The sequence below is a fragment of the Poecilia formosa genome, unplaced genomic scaffold (genome assembly GCF_000485575.1).
Source record: "Poecilia formosa unplaced genomic scaffold, Poecilia_formosa-5.1.2 Scaffold34, whole genome shotgun sequence".
NCBI classification, from domain to species: Eukaryota; Metazoa; Chordata; class Actinopteri; order Cyprinodontiformes; family Poeciliidae; genus Poecilia; species Poecilia formosa.
This window is the reverse complement of record NW_006799973.1, coordinates 3,261,756-3,282,127: the sequence shown is the minus strand read 5'-3', so window position 1 is coordinate 3,282,127 and position 20,372 is coordinate 3,261,756. Positions and strand designations below refer to the sequence as shown.

The following is a 20,372-nucleotide window of genomic DNA, read 5'->3' as shown; positions in this document are numbered from 1 at the left end:
CAGCCTCATTATGTTAACTGTGACCCAATATGACCAGAGAGACCCGGTTATCTAAAGTGCTGGTTTAAATATGATGCCAGTAATATCGTAAGTGATCTGTAAGTATACATTTTTTTATCTATATGTTGTTTTTACATGTTTTTAAATTGAATTTTTTTCTAGCATTGTATTTGACCCTTATAGGCTGCCATTTAAATTACACACACCACTCAAACTGAGGAGTGTTATTTGCAAAATAACCTAAATCTATAACAACTGCTGCCAAACCAGATTATTTCCAACACTCTGACTGCTCTGACATAAAGTGCGCTCCAGATGGACCTGACAGCTCAACCATTAAAGGACCTGCCTCAGTGCACACAGGAGATTTCACGATGCTCTGCTGCTTCACAATGTCTGCGCCTTCAGCAAGGTTCACTTGGCTCTTTAATGGAAAACCAGCCAACAGTCACGAAGCGGCGCGTGTCACCCAGTCGAGTCGAGGCGCTGGCAGCGAGACGTACACCGAGAAACAGAGAAACAGTGAGTCACAAGTTAACTGTCACAGGCGGAAACGGTTTAAAGAAAATGTCTCTGGAATCTGATGTGTTTAAGTAAGTTTAACAAAAATAATAATAATCCATTCCATAATAATCATTCAGATTTCCCAGACTGTGACGCCTCAAAAGCTAACTACATAACAGCTGGATGTTGCACCGTTATTTCAACAAATTTGTGTTTGTTTTTAGACAGAAAAGGTAAACTTAATAATGAAACATATCCACATACTGTTGGTATATGCAAATCTGTTACATAGGCTTTACAAACAACATTTTGCACAGATGTGTTTTGTGATATTTATGTTTTATTCGTTCTATTAAAAGGAGTATCTTAAATGTGTCTTCCACAGTAAAACACTACTTGGTAGCAGGGCCTTAATGTACTGTTTTCAAATTCACAGAACCTAAAAAAAAAACACCACTGTAACTGTGAGTACAGATTAAAGTGGCCATAAAATAGCAGGTGGAGAGCTATTTGCTTTCACATTTGATGTGTTTCCTGGAAAAACAGTTGGGGGGATAAAAAACATCCACTCTGCTAGACGGGTGCTTCCTGATCACTGCTCCCTCTGCCGTATGAGCTGTGCTTTTTCTTTAAAGTGTAAAATGTATTTGTTCTGTTGTGTTGGTAAATTATCAAAACATATAAAAAGATTATGCTGTAATATTAAATAATTAAAATATTTTTGTTTGAGCTATGTGAAAGCATCATATGCAGCAAGAATACAGATTGCAGCACTTCAGTTTATTTTCCTTTCTGCTGATTCGCTGCACCTCAATAATGTAACATCTTCATGGATGTCAGTTTTTGAGATTGTGCCAACACCTCAAAGAAGATTATACATGAGAAGTTGAGGTTTGTGATGCCACCTGGTGAAGCGGTAGAGGCGATAATCCTGGATGCAGACGTCCTGATTCAAGGAAAATGACAGTTTTGTAGGATTTCACTGCTTTTCTTTCTTTACTGGCTGAACCTTCATTTTGTATTCAAAGCGTTGATGTTTTCTCTTGGTTCTGATTTTTATAGATTTCTGGTCCAGCTGACTCCAGATCAGTGCTTTACCAAATCATCCTTCTTCTGCTACTTACCTCTCAGAATTTCAAAATAAACCAAACTAGAATCTCACATGCAATTTATTTCAACTGCGTATTATTTCCTGAAGCTTTTTGCTACACTCTAAGCGACTCCTGATCTTTATTGGGGTGACATGACCATATTTTCTTACCCTAGCGTAAGAGCAAATGATGGAAAATTACCCTGAACCAGTGGTTGTCAAAGCTGTTATGAAAAGTCCTCCTTGTGGGTGTAATTTAATGGATGGTTGGTACGAAATGCACCACAGGACCCAGGAGAGCGAGAGAGATTGTTTTTCTGAATCTATTGTTCAGGTTTTGAAGGAACTTTCTGTTTGGGAAGCTGTCTGATGGAGCCCAAGTGTCTCCTGGACGTCTTTGATCCTCCTCTGCTACGGATCACTGCATCTTCCCAAACAGGAAACCTCAAAAGCTTGAAACACTCATAAAAACCGATGGTCACCAACATGAGTCAGAGTCTGAACTGCTTTTACAACTGCACGTTTCATCAATATGCATACAGGCAAACAGTCTGGTCAGTGAAAATGAATTATCAAGCCAAACCCTTGAAAAACCCATGGATATTTTAAGAAGTTATCAATAAATTAATAAGATGACGTTTTATCCCAAAGCTTTAATTTCATAAACGTAACATTTTAATGCAAATGTATTCATATTCATACAAGCACAACTGGACATTCTCCAAACTCCCTAAACTTCTTGAAACTTTACATGTTTTAGTTTTACTTAAACTCGACCTTTCTATGTTGTATTGAGTTCAACATATGACTAGAAAACAGAAACCAGATGTCAAAGATCATAATCTATCTAAAGGAGATCCATTCTCATCTTTAATTTCAAATGTAGCTGAATCCCTTTTCCGTGAAAACCCCCTTAGGAAGAACACACGTAACTCTTGATTGCATTTACCCACAGGCACTTAGATGTATGTGCACAAGCAGAGTAAACATTATTTGCTCTTTGCATTAGTGAGTGGGAGGCTGGAGTTGGTTGTGTGTTGGACAATAAAAGAGCAGGAGAACCTTCAACTCTGCATTTCAAACTTTGTGGTGGACTCTGGCAATATTTTAAAAATCCATTCAAAGCATGGACAAGAGCTTCTGGGCTGCTGTGATGCTCCTGTTATCAGGTAAATTTAGTTTATTTTCTTACAGACGGAGAAATAAAATGTCCATTTTCAATTAACAGTATGGCAGAACTTGCAGGGTTATTGACGTTTTGACCGTTTTTCTTCCCTCTTGGGGTTAAAAAGCAGTGTGCTCAGGTGAGAATATTTTAAACCCAGGACCGCTGAGTGGAGCCGTAGGAGGCAGAGTGAAGTTCACCACCAGCCTCAGCCCCCCACAGAGCCCATTTCTGTCTGTCAGCTGGAGCTTTAAAGGCGCGAACATCATCACTTCCACCAGCACCAACATCACAGAGCCGGGACACACCAACCGGATCTCATTAGATCGAGCCACAGGAGCGCTGGAGCTCAGGAACCTGGTGCTGGAGGACAGCGGGGAGTACACACTCACCATCATACCGGACGGGGGGCTGCAGAGAACGGGGAGGATCACGCTCAATGTGTACGGTAGGTCTTTAGACACTATGGGGGGAAATAAGGAACAAATCCATCTGAACATGAATGTTTCCTAAAGGAATAATGGTGGATACAGGTGAAATAAAATAACCAGATGGATAAAACATCTCAGAAAACACAAAACTGGGCTTAAAAGTTTGATATTTAATGCATTTTAAAATAAAACTGAGTTTAAAATAAAGGCAACTCTGAGAGGCAACTAAAAACCTTCAAACTCTTTTGTAGAAAGAACATTTCTCACTTATTAAACCACCAAATAAAATAGTATAATTCTTAGAATATATTTAAAATGCTGCAATATATATACTCTCTGGTTATGTTTAGCACCTGTTGAAAAATTCACAATAATTTTGCTGATCAATTATTGGTTTATACCAAATGTGTGTTTCTCTATTTTCATTAAAATGTTCATTTTCATTTTATTTATATATTTATATATAGTTGACATTTTACCTATAGACTTCATGTTTATTTTTATATTTTTGCTTTGTTTAAAATTAGTTTAACAGGTACTAAACATATTCTAGTCATCTAATCAGCTGTAATTCACCATAAATCCTTTATTAATATCTCCCTTCAATCATTTGCGTGATGACCAGCTTTAAATGTGCCTTTTCGCATAAATATCTTCACATATATAGACATTACAATAATGTTTTTATATGTGGTGGAAGAAACATTGTCAAACTGAAATAAAATGCATACTCTGACACTAATGAACTTATAAATAATGTAACATTTACTTTACAGAACAGTAAAAATCAACAATTCAGTCTGAAATTCAGACATAATCACATCTGCTATTTCTTGGCCTAATCAATTTGGTATCGCAAAGATTTATCAGGATATTTTATTGAACTCTTGTAGTTATTGTCTGAAATTTTCACCACCAGAGCTGATAACTGGAGCGAACATCCGCAGCCCTGCAGCCGTCCTGATAGAAAACCAAAGCTCCACCAGCCTCACCTGCGAGGCCTCCGGCTCCGTCATCACCAGAGAGTGGATGAAAGATGGCCGTCCTCTTGATTTCGGGCAGAGCATCAGCTTGTCGATGGACAACAGAACCATGTTCATACGCCCCGTCCTCAGCTCCAACCACGGCAACTACCAGTGTAGAGTCAGCAACCCAGTCAGCAGCCAGACTGCGGCTCTCCATCTCACTGTCAACTGTAAGTACTGTAAAACTCAAGCTTTATTTCAGCTGTTGACCACAGGTCAGCATTTTATGGCTTTGACCCGACGTGTAATATCTTTCTGTGCAGACGGACCGTATAACATATCAGTTATTGGGCCGTCAGCAGCTTGGCCTGGTCACAGAGTGACACTGCTGTGCACAGCAGTTTCTGTTCCTCCAGCAAACTTCAGCTGGACATTTAATGGGAATGAAACGCATGTCAACACCTCCATGTTTGTTATAGAGAAGCTAGAGGCTAAAAACATTGGCAATTACACCTGCACTGCCAGAAACATGGTGACCAGGAAGGAAAACTCTGCCGTTCTGGATCTGAGAGGTCAGATGGTCACTGAATGTCGTTTCTGCTTCATTTTGACTGAAACCTCTCTATCATACACAGCATCCTGCACTGCCCCCTGTTGGTCATTCTCAGCTTTGGTCATCAGCGTAATTAAGCTTAAGGGGTTAATGTAAGACAGCAGGTGAGTCACTCTATTGTAATTATAATTATACCATGCATTTATTAACATGACACTTTCTTCCTGTTCAACCCTCAGATAAATGCAGCTAATAAAGAAAACCTCCAATGAAAAGTACAAAACTACAAGAAGCGTTGGATTCTGCCGAAAGCTCAGAAAGACCTGATGTGAAATGAAAAGTCTTGCACTTCTAGGTGCAATCTATATTTAAATAGATATACATGTTGTTTTATTTTTTACTTTTTTATATCTGTTGTTTTTAATTATTTTACTTTGGATAGAAAAAAAGCTGAAACACAGAAATTCTTTGGAAATATATACTTGCTGAAGAAATTAGCACTTATAGTTTCTGCTAAAGACACACTGATGCACCGATTATTAAGAATTAGCAGTTTAACTCTGTAAAACATTTTAAATAATTAAATTTAATGAAATACTGCCTACCCTATTCCACTCTCACATTTGTGATTTTCTGTGGGTGTAAATATTCCAACGATCGTTACTGATGGAAAGATCATCTTAGTTTTTGCACTCCTTTTCTCTTTTTCTACTTTTTAGGTTTGTCACTAATCATCTTTTGTTTTATGTAAAAATCTTTCATAAGAATAGCAGGACAATATCCATTGAGGTCTTTCTGTTAATAGAAAAATGTTGGATGTAGAGCTGCGACTCTATTATTATCTGTAATTCCTGATATTTTTTCACCTTCATCTTTACATGCTGGGATTGAGTTAAATGAAACCAGCATGGATCACTGACCTCATTGCCTATTGGACACCTGGGAGCTCCTGAACGTGGGACTCTGATTGGAGGAGATGTTTATATGTCATCTATTTGAGTAGCTTCTCTAAAAAAGATCGATATGATGAGACTGAGTTAAGGTTTGAATGAAACCACTTTCCTTCCCCATATTCTTCAGCCTCCAGTCATCCTATTTTTAACTTCCTCACTCAAACTGCTAACTGAGCTGTACTTCCTGACACACTCAGTACATATTGAGATAAAATCTGTTTAATGTTTTGCCGCCCATTTCATATTTTCCTTCTCCCTGTGCCTCATTTTAAAACTGTGTTTTTGTTGGTTACAAAGAAACTCAATACAGTTCAACGTGTTCCTACCACTTGAACTTTTTCCAGTTTTATGCTGAAATTACAAACATCGGTATTTATTTAGATGGTGTCTGATTGAAAAATACAACAAAATGAGACATGATTTAAAGTTTGTATTTCTTGACAAAAATCTGAGAAGTGTGTGTGTTAAATAGCAAAACGTGTACTGGTGAGATATGGTTGATATTTAATGGTTTATTTATCCATAATGGCCAGGATTCACTCATCTGTGAATTAAAAATAACACCAGCAGTTTTCATGCAGTTGTGGTTAGTAAAAGTTTTTACATATTGAGATTAATTGTACTGTAATGAGTTAATCTAAGAGGGGATTGTTTTTCGAGTAACAAATAATAAATGACCTTTAAGAAGCAACAGTTGTGACAAAAGGTGTGGAAAAACCATTAACATCCAACACTGAGAACTTCACAACCACTGAGACCACTCGTGATACATTTTCCAGACAAAGCACATGCAACAGTACTGAGAACCTGATAACACTGAGAGCTTCACAATCACTGAGACCACTCAGAAGTGTTAACCTCATCCGGACGAAGCACGTGCAACAATACTGATGACCAAGAAGAAAGCAAAGACTGAGCCACTGGCAGAGACTTAACTGTCCAGAAAATTATATATTTACATTTACAATTAGGAAGCCTCATCCTCCTATCATAATGTATTTCTTCATCATCCTTCATATGAAAAGGGAACAAATACAGATGTGAGGTTATATCTGGCTCAAGTATTTACTTGAGCCAGATATCTGTGCTGTATAAGTGTTACTTACTGGTAAACATCTTTCCTTTAGCAATTCTGGATTCAAAACACAAAGAACTCATAAACAATATCCACAGCATTTCAAGAGATTTGTTGAGGAAGTTTAAATGAAGTTCACCACAACAGTTGAATAGGACAGGAGTCATGTTTGTCTTTAGAAATATGAGGCAGTCAGTCAGATAAATTTGGGACATTATTATTTTTTTTATTTTATTTGATATTGTCATTATCTTGTCAAACTTTTGAAAATTGTAAAATCATTCCTAAATGTATCAAATCTTATGGTTAAAAGAAATTAGTCTTTTTGAGCAGCGCCAGAACACTTTGGTTTTATTTATAGTCTTGCTCAGCTGGGGCACCGAGGCAGTAGATTAGCAGAGCTGATGTAGGAACTTTTGCTTTATGGTCGCGTTTAGCTTTTGCTCCACTTCTTGTCAGTTTTTACTGCTCCGCCTTCAAAGGGTTTTACACTTCTTACATTACTTCTGCCTCCGCTCCACGCACCAACAGTAACTTAATCCGAAGTTGACTTAAAGGTGACAATTAAATAAAAAAACAAACTTTTACTAATTGTGTTTTATGATCTCCAGTCGCTGCAATGAGAACCTGCAACATACTTCATGTTGTAAATCTAATTTTCATCACATCATTTCCAGGTGAGACTCTTATTTTAAAATTCTGGTGCCACGCTAAAACATTTGAAAATGGTTTAACTTTAAAATGAAAATCCACCTGCTGCCTTGAAAATGGAATTTAAGTCATCAACAAAATTGTTTTGGTTTTAACTCAGAAATTGAAGTTCGTGAAGTTGATTTAACAGCTAGAGGCAAGTTGTTTAAACATTGTTTTTAAAGTTTATTAATCTTGAATTGTAAGTTTTAACTTAATGCTGAAATTTAAACCAAATAATTATTTCACAATATGCAAGAAAAAAAACTGCTCTCACCTAGTTAAAAAGCCACATTTCTCTATTATTTTTACTCACTATATCAAGTTAAAATAACTACTTATTTTACTTTAGAACAATTTAAATTCTTGTTTCAAATTGAATGAACAAAAACTTCTGATCTGATAACTTTTATCAAACATTACAATGAATTCTGCTCAAAAACATTTAATGTGAACAAGACATTATCCTCAAGATTTGCAAACTCAGAAGTGCATTAAAATGAACATTTGCCTTAACGCAAGAGTGAGATCAATGTTTTGTATCCATCTGAGGATACAAAAACATGCTAAGCACATTGAGAAGTAGTTCCCACTCCTGTCTTTTTCTTCTTTCAGTTTTTTAAGTGCTAACCTAAAAACTCTAATTTATTTAACTCTCTTGGAGGTTTGACTAAATTAATAAAAAGTTAACACAACTTACTACTGTAAATTTATCTTTCTCAAACTCACACATTTAGGTTCAACATCTAAAACTCGCTAAATTTATTTGAATTATAGAGTATTCAATAACAGACATCTACAAGTGAGTAAAATGTTTTACAATGCAGAACTGAAGAGCCATAACTCAAACTTCTTCAGTTTGATTCCTTAAGAGTTATGGCTCAAACTAAAATGGAAATTTCTTAAGTTCCTTGACAGAAGTGAAACATCCGAAGTGTTTTTGTGAAGTGTTCATCTTGACAGAAAAAAGAACTTTGTTTTCTGAGAAATAAAATTTTAATTTATCAAGTGATAAAAATAACATTATAATTGTGAACTTAGAAATGCGATCTCATTCAAATTACTCTCTATCCGACTCTTCAGCATGTTAACTTTTTTTTCCTTACAGATCTTCAGGCAGAAACACTCAAAGTGACTGGATATGTTGGTGAAGATGTCATTTTGAAATGCCAGTTTGTCCCAGAATCAGGAAACTTTATTCAGGTTGAGTGGGAATTTGAGTCCATGACTCTTCTTGTTTTCAACCCCCAGCTTGAAATGAATATAAAAGATTCTCCCCTAAAGGAAAGAATAAATCTTATAGAACAGTCGCTGAAAATTAGAGATGTGAAAATGACAGATTCAGGGAATTACACCTGCACTGTAACCGCATTCCCCAGTGGATCACATGAAGAAACCATCGAACTTGTTGTTACTGGTACGTAAAGAATCATTAATCAGATGATAAACTATTTTAAATAAGCTTAGAGAAACTACTCAACTTCTTGATTTTATGTATTTAATTTTTGACATGATCTGAGTGCTCAACAGATCATTATTAACACTAAATAATTTTGTTTGACATTTTTTAGGTGATCCTCCCCCAGAACCAAAGCAGCAGACACAGATGTCACCAGGGATAATTCGTGCGATCATCATCTCTGCTGTGCTGCTTTTGGGGATCCTGACAACTGCAGCTTATCTTATCTATGTCAGAAGGTAGGCCTGGTTTTACTGGTACTTATGTTGTGGTGGAATGACTCTGTTTAGTCTCCTACATTTTGAAAAATTTTAAAGACTTTAGCTATAACTTCATTCCTATTAACTGAAAAATGCAACACCTTCCAGTCATCCAGTATTGACACATTTTTGTTTAAATAAACAAAAAAACATAAAAAGACATAATTCATTGGTGTATCATATATTTACACTAAAATCCTCTAAAATGCCATCCTGTTTATTATTTATGTTTAGTCATTGGGAGAACCTCCCTTGATAATCTGTGATAATCAGCTGATTTAAAAAAAAAACTAAATTAATGGTTTCCTGGCTCATCAGAATCAGAAACTTTTATTGTTATTGCACCGGAGGACAGCAACATTATTTTGACCCAGCTCTTTTAAAGTGAATATAAATCATGCTTTTTTTAAAATTCAATCTGAGATTTAATTAGTTATCCATTAATTTAGCTTTCCCTGGATAATAAATATTACAATCCACAGAGCCCAGTTTCTCCGAGCCCCTGATAAAAAGAACATAGAACCCATCAATCAAACAGACTCAAAATGTTTATATTTAGAATTATTTCTCAGTTAGCCTGGATGTTTATTTTTATATTAATGAGCCAATTCTCAAAATATGAAAACATAATACATTTAGAAAAAAATGTAAGAAAAAAAACTTAAAGTTTCTCTTTCAAATGTGTGGCAAACCTTGTTAAAAAGCATTGTGTAATGAACCCCACGAAATATAAAATCTATTAAAAAAAATCAGATGGCTTTGGCAAGAAGGTTCTAAAAAGTATCTTTAAAAAAATCTACAAGATAAACTGGAATAAAACCACCTTGGTCTATTTGAATCATGCAAACTTGAAGTCAAACAATTTCAGAAATCTAATTCTTGCTCTTTACATTTCCTCTTGTAGACATAAAGCGGCTCGCAGACTTGAAGTCCACGTAGGTGAGAGCAAACGATCTCTTATCACTATTTCTGAACAGCATTCAATTGCTTTATTTGGGGGTTTTTTTCACTTCCTCTAAAGAGGCTTTTATGTTTTTTAGATGCATCAAGTCATGAAGCGAGTGTGAACTACAGCAGCCCTGTGAGCTCAGGGGTAAATTTAAATTTTTAATCAAAAATTTGTCTGTTTTTTATATAATTCTGCTGTGATTAGAGAGAAATTGTTCTGAATCAACACTTTTTTAATGCTTGCTGTAGGAAGTGGTGTATGCGGATGTGAGGCCTAAACGAACCAGAAATTCAGGATCTTCACTGAATAAAACACCTCGAGCAGCTGCAAAGGCTGAGGAAGTTACATATGAGGGGGTCAAAGTTCAACATCAGAGGCCCAACTGAGAAACAGTGTTTAGTGTTTAGTAAATCTTGTACAGAGCAGATTTGCTGCAACAGTACTGGTTTTATGGTTTTATGAAAAAAAAAAAAAATCGTCTGCAGCTCTGTGGTCGTTCTGCAAACGCTTTTAGCAAACTCAATAAAACTTCCAGCTAAATGATAATATCAGCATTTCAGCATGTCTATAACTTGTGATTGGTGCTTGCAAAAATGTTTTCCATTTTTCAATTGTTTTCATTTATGAAGTTATTGAACTAACAGTTTTTACCAAAAGACTAAGAATGTACCATTTAAAATGGTAGGGGACGTTGTGTTTATGTGAGCTTGTGAAACAGCATTTTAACAATTATCATGTGTAGTTTTTGAATCATATCTAATGCAACTGTTCATATCTCTTGAGATTTTCAAATTTTTTCACATGACAAATCAAACATCACACTTTGTATTGGGATTTTATGTGATGGAGCAACAAAAAGTAACATAATTTTGAAGTGGAATTAAAATAATAGTGATTTTCACCAAACAAAAACTTGCCTTAAAAACTATATTCGGCCCCTTTTACTCTTGAATAAAATCCAATAAAACAATCTTCCTCAGAAGTTTCCCAATCAGTTAATTGACCTGGATAACTAAACCTTTATTTCATTATAAATTCAGCCATTCTGAGAAGGTCTAAGAGATCCACAGCTTAGTCATTGCAAATCTCAGCTGGAGCAAGAGAAGAAAGCCATTGCTAACATCCATAATATGTCCCATTTGCAGATTATTCTATTATTTTTTTAGTTTGTTTATAAAGCACTAATTTATAACAAGTCACTTCCCAAAAACCCAGGTAATTAAATCCAACTACACAAACAGGTTCCAATTCAGTGACATATATTCCAAATTAATTAGTTCCCAAACAATGGAGTCAAACTTGGTTTATTATTCAAATTGGTTAAAATATTTGCCATTTTTAGAAACCCAGCTGATTGTAATGAGTCATTGACTTGCAGCATTTAATTCTCCTGAAACTGCATGCAAGCAACAGTGGACAGTTGCTTGCATGATGTCGATGACGTTGCAGGACTTACTGAGCAAGGGTAAAGAGGAAACTTCCCTTTAACAGTCAGAAATCTCCAGCAGAACATGGCTCTGATTCCTAATCTTATTTTAACTGACAAATGCAGTTAAAATACAAACGCCTGATCATAACCGATCGGGCATTTGAGAAAACAGAGCACACACACAAAAAAGAAGCTGTGATCCAGCAGTACTTTCTATGTTAAAAAGAAAAGTTAATGGCCGTCATCCAGAGAAAAAACACATCTAAGCAAATGAGGTCAGAGCCAGTTTTCAAGTCTAGGGGATTAAAGCTGCAGTATGTAATTTTTATTTATTTTTTTTATTAGGTTTTTTTTTAGATATGTTTAAACTGCTTTGCACTGACACCATGGCGGATAACTAGTCTTCTGTAAGATAAGCTCTTTCCCTGCCAGCAACACAATGAGCAGCAGGTACACGAGTTGATTGACAGCACTCAAAGTTTCCTTCTCTTGTATTTGACTAAGCGCGGTGCATTTCTTCAAATGGCAATAGAGGCACAGTTAAAAGGTGGAGTTTTCCCACCACTTTAACTTTTACAAATTTCAGGTTAAAGATAAAAACTTGAGTGTGTCATATTTAGATTCTGTGTCACTTAAAAACACAATGGAATGAAAAAATGATGTATGGTTCGAAGTTTTTATTTACTGACAAAACTCTGAAAAGTGTGTGTGTTAAAATATTCTTAGTAACAATTGTACTGGTGAGGTGTTATTCATATTTAGCTGTTTTTATCATCCATAAAGACCAGCACCTACCCATTTGTGAACTCACCGGTGATGAAAGCTTGTACACATTAAGTCACTTTATGTTGTGANGTAATTAAATCCAACTACACAAACAGGTTCCAATTCAGTGACATATATTCCAAATTAATTAGTTGTCTAACAATGGAGTCAAACTTGGTTTATTAGTGAAATTGATTAAAATATTTGCCATTTTCAGAAACCCAGCAAATTGTAATGAGTCATTGACTTGCAGCATTTACTTTTCCTGCAATGGCATGTAACAACAGAGGACAGTTGCTTGCATGATGTCGTTGACGTTACAGGACTTAATGAGCATGAATGTAGCAAGGGTAAAGAGAAAACTTCGATTTAACAGTAAGAAATCTCCAGCAGAACATGGCTCTAATTCCTAATCTTATTTTAACTGACAAATGCAGTTAAAATAACTGCATTTGCAGCATTTACTTCTCATTTGTCAGTTATTTTAACTGCCGTTATGATCAAATGCCCGATCATAACCGACCTGGCATTTGAGAAACAGAGCACACACACAAAAAAAGAAGCTGTGATCCAGGAGTACTTTCTATGTTTAAAAGAAAAGTTAATTGCCGTAATCTAGAGAAAAAACACATCTAAGCAGATGAGGTCAGAACCAGTTTTCAAGTCTATAGGATTAAAGCTCCAGTATGTAATTTTTTTTTTATTAGTTTTATTTTTAGATATGTTTAAACTGCCCCCCACCTTTTAACTGTGCCTCTTTGCCATTTGAAGAAATGCACCGCTCTTAGTCAAATACAAGCGAAGGGAGTTTTGAGTGCTGTCAATCAACCTTGTGTATGTGCTGTTCATTGTGTTGATGGCAGGGAAAGAGCTTATCTTACAGAAAACTAGCTATCTGCCACGGTGTCCATGCAAAGTTTCCCCACAACTTTAACTTTTTCAAATTTCAGGTTAAAGATAAAAACTTGAGTGTGTCATATTTATATCCTGTGTCACTTTAAAACACAATGGAATGAAAAAAATGATGTATGGTTCTAAGTTTTTATTCACTGACAAAAATCTGAAAAGTGTGTGTTAAAATAACAATCGTACTGGTAAGGTGTTATTGATATTTAACTGTTTTTATTATCCATAATGACCAGCACATACCCATTTGTGAATTTTAAATCACACATCAAGTTACTTTATATTGTAACAGGTGAATACCATATGACTAAGAGTTCTTTTGTTCGTTTTTTTTTAATAAATGACCTATAAGAAGCAAAAGTTGTGACAAAAGGTGTGAAAAACCATTAACATCTAACATTGCAAGCTTCACAACCACTGAGACCACTCGTAAGTGTTAACCTCATCCGGACGAAGCACGTGCAACAGCACTGAGAACCTGATACCCAAGAAGAAGAAAGCAATGATGGCCAGAGATTTAACTGACCAGAAAATATGTTGTGCCTTGTGTAAATTAAACTACTTTCTACTTTTATTCATTTTTGATGTCTTCTTTTCCTTCTGTAAAAGTTTTCTCAACTTAGCCTCTGAGAGAATAATGTCATCTCTTTTACAATCATTAAGCCTCATCTTCCTATGAAAACAAATTTATTCACTTTCCTTCATTTGAAAATGAAACAAAAACAAAGTGTGTCCATATTCTGGTCAAAATTAAATGACACCAACTTTCAAATTTCAGGTTAAAACTAAAAACTTCAGTGTGTCATATTTAGATCCTGTGTCACTTTAAAACACAATGGAATGAAAAAATTATGATGTATGCTTCTAAGTTTTTATTTATTGGCAAACATCAGAAAAGTGTGTGTTAAAATATTCTTAGTAACAATTGTGCTAGTGAGCTATTCTTGATATTTAGCTTCTTTTTTTTCATTAAAATACACCAGTAGTGGAGTGGGCACACATGTTGGGTTTCAAACCACCACAAAGGTTATGTGTATTCAAGCAATATGTCCAGAAAGCTTACACGAAGTTCACCACAAGAGGTCAGTGTTGAGCAGGACAGAAATCATGTTTACCGTCGATAATCTTTAGAAACATGAGGCGGTCAGTCAGATAAATTCGGGAGCGATTTTTTAAAATTTGCTTTTTATTGTTAGTATCTTGTCAGACCTTTAAAAATTGTAAAATTACTCCTGTAGCATTAATGTGCTCATCTTTGTGGTCAAAAGTAGATACTACTTTGATCAGCGCTATCACTGATTTTATTTATGATCTCGGTCAACTGGGACTCTCTGGGGAAATGGATAGGCAGAGCTGTTGTAGGAACTTTTGCTTTATGGTCTCGTTGAGGTTTTGTTCCGCTTCCTAAAAGTTTTTGGGTTTTTTACTGCTGTGCCTTCAAATGATTTTACATTTTTAAATTTGCTCCTGTCTCCGCTCCACGGACCGACGGTAAGTTTTTACCGAGTTGATTTAAAGGCGACAATCAAGTTAAAATAACATAATTAACTTAAGTAATTGTGTTTTATGATGTGTAGTCGCTGCAATGAGAACCTGCAACAGACTCCTTGCTGTAACTCTAATTTTCATCACATCATTACCAGGTGAGATTCCAATTTTAAAATTCTGACGCATTTTCATTTATTACATTCCTGAAGAGTTTCACACTAAAAATAAACTTTTCTGAAGTTCTTTGACAGAAATAAAACACCCTAAGTCTTTTTTGAAGGGTTCATGTTTTAACAGACAAAAGAACATTGTTTTATTTTCTGAGAAAGAAAATCACATTTATCAAGTAATAAAAAAGTAACACCATAGTTGTGAACTTAGAAATGCAAACTCATTCAAATTACTCTCTATTCGTCTCTTCAGCATGTTAACTTTTTTTTTCTTACAGATCTAAAGGCAGAAACACTCAAAGTGACTGGATATGTTGGTGAAGATGTCATTTTGAAATGCCAGTTTGTCCCAGGGTCAAAAAATTTCACCATTACTCAGCTTCAGTGGGAATTTGAGTCCACAACTATTCTTGTTTTCAACCCCGAGCAAGGAATGAATATAAAAGATTCTCCCCTAAAGGAAAGAATAAATCTTACAGAACAGTCGCTGAAAATTAGAGATGTGGAAATGACAGATTCAGGGAATTACACCTGCTCTGTAGCCGCATTCCCGAGTGGATCACATGAAGAAACCATCAAACTTGTTGTTGTTACCGGTAAGAAATCTTTCAAATCATTAATCAGATGATAAACTATTATAAATAAGCTTATAGAAACTACTCAACTTCTTGACTTTGTGTATTTTTGACATATGATCTGAGTGCTCAACAGATCATTAACACTAAATAATTTTATTTGACATCTTTTAGGCGATCCTGTCTCAGAAAAAGCCAACCAGACACAGATGTCGGCAGGGCAACTTTGTGCGATCATCATCTCTGCTGTGCTGCTTTTGGGGATCCTGACGGCTGCAGCTTACCTTACCTATGTCCGAAGGTAGGCCTGTTTTTACTGGTACTCATGTTGTGGTGGAGTGACTCTGTTTAGTTACCTACATTTATAAAATATAAAAAGTATTAAACTTGCAAAAGTGGGGAGATTGTCCTACTGCAATTAAAAGTGTGTTTATTTTGAGGCTTTTTTCTGATTATAAGTGGTGCTAAGAAGAATCAGGGTACAGTTATTAAGCTTGTCTTAAAAAGAATAATCTACCAGATAAACTTGAATAAAACCAGTGTGGTCTATTTGAATCCTACAAACTTGAAGTAAAACAATCTTAGAAATCTAATCGTGGCTCCTTACGTTCCCTCTTGTAGACATAAAGCGGCTCGCAGACTTGAAGTCCACATAGGTGAGAGCAAACGATCTCTCATCACTCTATTTCTGAACATTCAATGTATTTTGAGTTTTTTTCACTTCCTCTAATGAGGCTCATATGGTTTTTAGACACATCAAGTCGTGTAGGGAGTGTGAACAGACCATCTTATATCTACAAGGACCCGGTGAGCACAGAGGTAAATTAAAATTTTTAATCAACAGTTGTTTTTTAATAATTTTGCTGTAACGACAAAGAATGATTGAGAATCAACACTTTTTCATTCTCTTGCTGTAGGAAATGGTGTATGCTGATGTGAAGCCTAAGCGGACCAGAAATTCAGGATCTTCACTGATTAAAATACCCAGAGCAGCTGCAAAGACTGAGGAAGTCACATATTCAGAGGTCAGGGTTTATCATCAGAGGCCCAACTTAGAAACAGTGTTTAGTGTTTGAATGCTGCATAGAACAGATTTGCTGCAAAAATTCTGTTTTTATCTGCAAAAAATCTGCAAATATATATATATATATATATATATATATATATATATAAAAATAACGTCTACCCCTGATTTCAATCATTTGCAGCTCTGTGGTTGATCTGCACACGCAATTTGCAAACTCACTCAGACTAAATGATAACATCACCACCTCAGCATGCATGCCTGTAACTTGTGGTTGCTGTTTGCCAAAATGCAGTCTATTTCTATGTTGTTTTAATTTATGTATTTATTTCTTTAACATTTTTCTTAGCCAGAAAATGAAGAAGAAACTGCAGGAAACTTTGAAGTAGAAAGAAAATGATCAGGTCATTTTTACCAAATAAAAACCTGGCTTAAAAATGATAGGCTTCCCCTTTAACTGTTGTAGCCTTGAATGAAATCCAGTGAAACCAATTTTTGTCAGAGGTTTCCCAATCAGTTAATTGACCTGGATAATTGAACCTTTATTTAATTATAGACTCAGTCAGTCTGAGAAGGTCTAAGAGCTCAGTCATTAGTCCATTGACAGGATAACAAATCTGACTTTCATTGAGTTGTGAGAAGAAGAAAGCCATAAGGTGTCCAAGTTTGCAGTTTTATTACTTTCATTCAGTTTGTTTATAATGCGCTAACTATAACTCACTTCTCAAGGAACTTTCCAAAAACCCAGCTAATTCAATCCAATTATACACAATATGTAACTGAATTGTGCAATTCAGTTATTCCAAATTTATCCTAGCTACCAAACCATGCAGTCAAATTTGTCTTATTATTAAAATTGGTTCAAATGTTTTGTACTTCTGGAAACCTTTAAATTATTTAGGGTCATTGACCTCCAGCATTTAGTCCTCCTGAAAGGGCTTATAGCCTCAGCTGCTTTCATTGCAGTGCTGACTTAGCAACAATCCCTCTCACTGAGCATGCATGGAGCGATAGTGGAGAGAAAAACTCCTAAAGCAGAACGTGACTCAGAGTGAAAGATGATCTACCACAATAGATTGAGTATTTGAGAAAACACAGCATACACACAAAAAACACAGAAGCTGTGATCAAGAGATACGTTGTCTTCTGCTGCGTTCACACTGCAGCATGAAGTGACCCAAATCTGATTTTTTTGTGAAATTGTACTTCATTTTTTTTTTTTTAAGGTTGTTCACACTTCCAAATATATGCGACTTGTATGTGATCTCTGTGAACTGTAAATGACCTGAAAGTGTCCTGTCTGGTCAGTAAAGAGTGCAACAACGTCAGCGTTCTGTGTTTTACCAACTGCTATGAAAAAGAAGAAGTGAAAGTAAATGTTCATTTTAATGGTGGAGCATAACTTAATCTTCATTATGGTTGTTATTTTTCTTCCTGCTTGCACATATCAGGACACAGAATAGTGACGTTTGTGGAGTATCGATTACGTTCAGGTCAGATGATGAATGCCATCTGGCTGTTCAGAACTTGGGTCACACATGATTTTATACCACATATCCAAAAATAAACAAAAACGTTTCGTTCAGACTGTTATGAAAAGATCAGATACAAGTCATATTAAACAAAAATTATAAAGAAAAAATCTAATTTGGGTCGCTTCAGGCTCCTAGCCTATGTTTAAAGTAAGATGTTAATGGCAGTAGCTCCTGCAGTGGTTTAAGAGAAGAAACAGCTGAACAGATTAGCTCTGAGTCAGTTTTCAAGTAGCTTTTACTGCTAATATACAGTTAGTCAGTGTCTACATGTCTATGAGAGACGAGGTTAAACACTGAAAGATAAGCATATGATCAAAGAAGGAGAAGTTGTTGGCAGCAGCAGGTTGGCTGACGCTATCACAACTAAACACAACACAAACTTTACCACATTGTGGGGAAGACATGTGGAAGAAGGTGCTCAGCTCTGACAAGGCCAAACCTGAACTTTTTGGACAACATGCAAAATGCTTCTCACAAGTAAAACTCTGACAACTATGGTGAACATTTAAATGCAACCCCCTTTACTGCGATACCACTAAATAGTGGATAGTTGAAGCTAAATACTGGAACATGTTAAAGGTTCTACAAAGTATTGATTCAGCATGGTGAGATCTTAGACTGAACTAAAACAGTATATTTCATGATTAACTTGTATTTTAAGCCACTGTAGCCCTCACTGTTAAAAGTGATCAACACTTCACTGGATCTGCGGCTTTTTCTCTAGGATTACCAGCTGAGACAGAGAGCTTCTGTCTTCAAACTTGTTGCTCACCAATTTAACCAAACAAATATAAAACTGTAAGAAAGCTACCTGCTTGAATAACAAAATTGTCTGCATGGTTGCATCACCCGCCAGGTTCTAAAGAGAAGTTGACAGCAAATTTGCAATGCAAACAAGTGTTTTCCCCAGCATGACATTGTGGCAGGAAGTTACTGTTCCTCATTTACTGTCTGTTAGCGCAGACGGATAAGAAAACATGCAAAAAAGAAGAAAATCGTGCCATTAATGGAGAAGTGAACTTGCACACTAGAAGCTACGGTAACTGTTGGCCAAACCCAAAAGTGTTACATAAAACTTGAGGTGAGAATTACCGATCACAGTTTGCACCGACATTGTTTTAAGCCAATGTGTCTGCGTTATATTTCAGTGGCGCTCCTGCTTTGTCTTAACATCAATGCTGCCTGCAGGTGTTGCAGCCTGAGGATGCCTTGTGTGAAAGAAATGTGACAGAGTTCGGTTTACAGGCCTGCAGTAGTTCTGAAGTTCTGTTCGGTGACGGTACGCTTTAACAGTCACCCTCACCTGCTCTTTACAGTCAGCACTTCCTGACAATGTGAGACTGTGGGTGTGAAACAGTGAGCGCCAACGTACGCGTGTCTGATGTCCTTCACCCAGTCCTCGCTCTGAGGTGTTGGAACGAAAATCTGTTTTGCTTTTTTTTTTCTCTTTTTGAAATGTTAGGTCATGTACTTCTGTTTATTCTCACCATTGTTTAGAAAGGGAAATTTGCCTCACCTGTGACTTTATTTCAACTCTGCCTGAACGGGAACTGCACTGTAGTTCCGTAAAATCTGTAAATATATGTTAAGATTGATTTTTATTTCAAATAAATGTGCTCACTTTTGGTTCTTTTGCTTTCTGTTACCCTTAACAGTTACGTTGTGACAGGAAGTATGGGGAAGACAAGAAGGGTGCGCTTTGAATGGAGTACATTAGAAAAGTCTTTCCTTTTTCAGACTACTAAGACATAAAAAAGCTCATACTCAAAGTAAAAGTCACTACTGTATTTCTAAATATAAAACAAAAAGAAAATCTAAAAACCAACTCGGAAAACCTTTTAAAATGAAATCGATTATTGCAAGATGTCTCTACCTTTAGCGTATTTGATTTTGAACATATATGCAAACTCAAAAGCCTGTTTTTTTAGTTAAATTTCTCGTTGATACAAACTGTGAATCAACCAATCACATGGCAGCAGCTTGATGTGCCATGTGATTAGTGCTTAGGCAGCAAATATCCAGTTAGTAGAATAAAAATATTTTCTCGATGTCAGACTACAGATTGTAGTGATCTGGCCTGGTCAGATTAGTATTGATCTTTGCAACAACCTTCACATAAACTCACTTAGAAGCATCTGAGCATTTAAAATGCTGCAGCCCACCTGATCATGCCCATCCCTTTAAAACGACTGGCGACTCCCGGCAGGTCACTGCAAAGCTCAAATAATCTAAAACTTGTTTCTTGAACACAAAAATATTTTGTATTTTGTAATCCAATAGGCTCGTAATCTCAACATCTCAGTCTAATAGGGCTCCTTTGATTTGGGGTGGAATGAAAGATTACCATCATGAATATTCAGTCAACGACTTGCAGCAAATGGGCGAT

The 20,372-nt window shown here is 36.0% G+C and overlaps 3 protein-coding genes across 3 annotated transcripts; all 3 read left to right on the top strand.

Annotated features, from left to right (window-relative positions):
• The first annotated feature begins 392 nt into the window (after positions 1–392).
• LOC103136827 (carcinoembryonic antigen-related cell adhesion molecule 2-like) lies at positions 393–5,270 on the top strand. The gene is made up of 4 exons (XM_016670435.1): positions 393–522; positions 2,887–3,207; positions 4,110–4,385; positions 4,479–5,270. Exons 1-4 carry the CDS (start codon positions 393–395, stop codon positions 4,862–4,864), a joined length of 1,113 nt encoding a protein of 370 aa, XP_016525921.1. The 3' UTR covers positions 4,865–5,270.
• Positions 5,271–6,996: 1,726 nt separating this feature from the next.
• LOC107835980 (nectin-1-like) lies at positions 6,997–9,128 on the top strand. The gene is made up of 4 exons (XM_016670434.1): positions 6,997–7,266; positions 7,348–7,413; positions 8,535–8,843; positions 8,998–9,128. The coding sequence occupies exons 2-4, from the start codon at positions 7,356–7,358 to the stop codon at positions 9,126–9,128; spliced, it is 498 nt and encodes a 165-aa protein (XP_016525920.1). The 5' UTR covers positions 6,997–7,266; positions 7,348–7,355.
• Positions 9,129–14,225: 5,097 nt separating this feature from the next.
• LOC107835990 (poliovirus receptor-like) lies at positions 14,226–18,024 on the top strand. The gene is made up of 7 exons (XM_016670475.1): positions 14,226–14,685; positions 14,772–14,837; positions 15,131–15,448; positions 15,602–15,728; positions 16,049–16,083; positions 16,179–16,246; positions 16,345–18,024. Exons 2-7 carry the CDS (start codon positions 14,780–14,782, stop codon positions 16,501–16,503), a joined length of 765 nt encoding a protein of 254 aa, XP_016525961.1. The 5' UTR covers positions 14,226–14,685; positions 14,772–14,779; the 3' UTR covers positions 16,504–18,024.
• The last annotated feature ends 2,348 nt before the right edge of the window (positions 18,025–20,372 follow it).

Excerpts from the sequence above, each read along its gene's own strand:
- LOC103136827 (XM_016670435.1), top strand. The coding sequence starts at position 393 with ATGTCTGCGCCTTCAGCAAGGTTCACTTGGCTCTTTAATGGAAAACCA. Across the intron at positions 523-2,886 it reads CACCGAGAAACAGAGAAACA|CAGTGTGCTCAGGTGAGAAT; the intron begins GTGAGTCACAAG and ends GGGGTTAAAAAG. Across the intron at positions 3,208-4,109 it reads GATCACGCTCAATGTGTACG|AGCTGATAACTGGAGCGAAC; the intron begins GTAGGTCTTTAG and ends TTTCACCACCAG.
- LOC107835980 (XM_016670434.1), top strand. The coding sequence starts at position 7,356 with ATGAGAACCTGCAACATACTTCATGTTGTAAATCTAATTTTCATCACA. Across the intron at positions 7,414-8,534 it reads TTTCATCACATCATTTCCAG|ATCTTCAGGCAGAAACACTC; the intron begins GTGAGACTCTTA and ends TTTTCCTTACAG. Across the intron at positions 8,844-8,997 it reads CATCGAACTTGTTGTTACTG|GTGATCCTCCCCCAGAACCA; the intron begins GTACGTAAAGAA and ends GACATTTTTTAG.
- LOC107835990 (XM_016670475.1), top strand. The coding sequence starts at position 14,780 with ATGAGAACCTGCAACAGACTCCTTGCTGTAACTCTAATTTTCATCACA. Across the intron at positions 16,084-16,178 it reads CAGACTTGAAGTCCACATAG|ACACATCAAGTCGTGTAGGG; the intron begins GTGAGAGCAAAC and ends TATGGTTTTTAG. Across the intron at positions 16,247-16,344 it reads AGGACCCGGTGAGCACAGAG|GAAATGGTGTATGCTGATGT; the intron begins GTAAATTAAAAT and ends CTCTTGCTGTAG.